Source organism: Myotis brandtii, unplaced genomic scaffold, assembly GCF_000412655.1.
Source record: "Myotis brandtii unplaced genomic scaffold, ASM41265v1 scaffold45, whole genome shotgun sequence".
NCBI classification, from domain to species: Eukaryota; Metazoa; Chordata; class Mammalia; order Chiroptera; family Vespertilionidae; genus Myotis; species Myotis brandtii.
This window is the reverse complement of record NW_005367209.1, coordinates 1,826,407-1,829,138: the sequence shown is the minus strand read 5'-3', so window position 1 is coordinate 1,829,138 and position 2,732 is coordinate 1,826,407. Positions and strand designations below refer to the sequence as shown.

General features: G+C 45.2%; 1 protein-coding gene across 1 annotated transcript in view; it reads right to left on the bottom strand.

Annotated features, from left to right (window-relative positions):
- PAK7 (p21 protein (Cdc42/Rac)-activated kinase 7) overlaps window positions 1–2,732 on the bottom strand; it is a 251,397-nt gene that overhangs the window by 5,573 nt on the left and 243,092 nt on the right. Inside the window, exon 8 of the mRNA XM_014546523.1 lies at window positions 1,815–1,949. Coding sequence (XP_014402009.1) covers window positions 1,815–1,949 — 135 coding nt within the window. The remainder of the gene's footprint in view (window positions 1–1,814; window positions 1,950–2,732) is intronic.

Here is a 2,732-nt window from a genome sequence, read left to right as displayed (position 1 = left end):
TCATGGCTGGTGAGTGCAGCGGAGGTGGCAGGAACCTCCGCGGCAGCACTGAGGAGCAGCGAGCCGAGTGGTAGGGAGCAGCAAGCAGGCGGGCGGTAAGGAGCGAGGGGTCCCAGACTGTGAGAGGGCACAGGCCGGGCTGAGGGATTCCCCCCACCCCCAGTGCACGAATTTCGTGCACCGGGCCTCTAGTTAAGTATATATTTCACAGTACAGTTTTTTTAAACATATATTTACACCTATTTACTCTCCATCTCAATACAAATATAGAACATTGCTCATTTTAGGAGGCTACCGTGGGCTCCTTTCCCATCAATACCCATTTCCCTGCAGAGGCTCACCACCATCCTGACCTCCAATCGCACGAATTAATTTCACCTGCATTTGTCCTTTACAGAAATATAGAGTCATATAGTTATAGACTGTCAACTTTTCTGTCTGGCTTCTTTCATTTTTCATTGTGTCTGTGAGACTCATCCCTGTGCAGCAAAAGTCCTATCCTTCTCGTTGCTGTCTGGTATTCACACACCACATATTATCTATCCATTTGGGAAACGGCCTGGGGCAGTTTCCAGGCTTTGACCAGTTGGACTACAGCTGCTCTTGTACTTGAATTTGGAAAACATCACACTCATTTATAGTGGGTGTGGGGCTATTTTGATGCCATACTATTTTAACCACATTTCATTATTTAAACTTAGCCCAATGCATGAAGAGTTTCAACCTCCTGTTCAATTCAGTCACATTTTTTTTTTCTTTCTTTTTGCCTGGTCCTCACAACCTATATGAGTAATTCTATTGAGGCTCTTCCCTAAGATTTAGGGGAGAAGGAAGAGGAGATGCTATCATTACAAACTAGTCTTCTAGTCTCCCTACAAGGCAGCTCCATCCCCCCTCTTTTTGCTGTGAGGGAGATGGGAGGGGAGGTGGGTGTGGGGTCAATGTTTTGAGTACTGGTGCTGTGGAATGACCCTCTCAGAAAGCCCTGCCCCCACTGGTGGCCACCTCAGTGATGGTTCTTCAACTTAGCATAATTTTTCCTGAGCTTGGCCCTACTTGGAAAACAGAAAAGACTACATCATCCCTTGACCATGACCTTCATTGCCCTGCATGGTATAGCCCTGCCTACCTCTCTGACACTATCCTTTCTCTTTGTTCACTTTCTCAGCATATAAGCTTTCCAACTCAGCTTGGGACTTTACACTTGTCTCTCTGCCTGGGACATGTTTCTCCCAGACCTTTGCTTGGTTTGCTCCTTCTTTCCAATTTGGGTGATCCCTCCCCAGAAAGGGCTGCTTTCACTCTTTAACCTAAACGAGCTCCCAGTGCCCTCACCTGCACACTCCATCACATCACAGTGCTTTATTTGCTTCATGGCATGTACCAATCTCTGAAATTATTTTGTTCATCCATTTGTTTGTAGTTTATCTGGCTTCCCAACTAGAACGCAAGCTCTATGAGAGTCAGGACATCGGGGGTTGTGCACTGTGATATCCCCAGCAATTAGAACAGTCCCCGGCATGTAGCTGGAGCTCAATGACGGACTGTTGAGTTTTCTCTTCTAGCCAATCCCATGAGAGAGGAGCCAACCTTGCCCCATTTTACAAATGAACTTCAGAGATGGAGAGGCTGAATCCCTTGGCTAGTGAGTGAACAGGGAGAGCAGATATTTGAATCCAAGTGACTCTAATGGTAAGTCCCTGCCCATAAACCAGGATCTACTCCTGAAGGTGATGTGCCAGCCTTTACAACTTCAGGGAGACTGATAAAGCCAAGAATGAATTTGAACTTCAGCAACAGATGCCGCCTCTCACCTTGTGTAGGTCCTTCACTCGAGGAGGTAAACTGTCCCGGATCCTCCGCATTGCCTGCAGGGGAGGCTCGTTGAAGTAGGGGGGCTCGCCATCAATCATTTCTATCACCATGATCCCCAGAGACCAGATGTCCACCTGTTAGGCACAACCCACTGGTTATTTCAGGCAAGGAGAACATTTTTCAATGTTGGATGGGTCCAGAGAACCAAATATATTTATATTTATTCATAAATTAATGTGGTTTTTTAAAAATATATTTTTTATTGATTTCAGAGAGGAAGGGGTACCTGCTCTCTCTGAAGATTCTTTGCAGATGGGTTCTAGAGAAACACTAGCCTCATAAAGACAATGGAGCAAAATTCAACAGAGCTGGAAGCCAGTGCCCTTCACAGCATCATTTATAAACATATGTAATGGTTAAAAGCCTTTCAAATGGCACAAGAAGAATTCTTCTAGTGACACAAGGGTCAGGGCAGGTGACTGATGTAAAGCAAAATAGCTACTTAACTCAAATGTTCAGCAATTACAATATTCCATTGCTGTGGTTTTTTAAAAATATATTTTTTATTGATTTCGGAGAGGAAGGGGTAGGGAGAGAGAGATAGAAACATCAATGATGAGAGAGAATCATTGATCAGCTGCCTCCTGCATGCCCCACACTAGGGATCGAGCCGCAGCCCGGGCCTGTGCCCTGAACAGGAATCTAACTGTGATCTCCTGGTTCATAGGGCAATGCTCAACCACTGCCCAGGCTATGTGGTTTTTTACAATATTCCAACATTTTCAACACAGACTCACCGGCTGAATCACTGAGTTACCAAGTATTTGCTAATGGACTTCATTTGCTTTTTTTCCCCTTTATTGATTAAGATAATACAAATGTGTCCTTATCCCCCCATTGTCCCCCATCCTCCCACT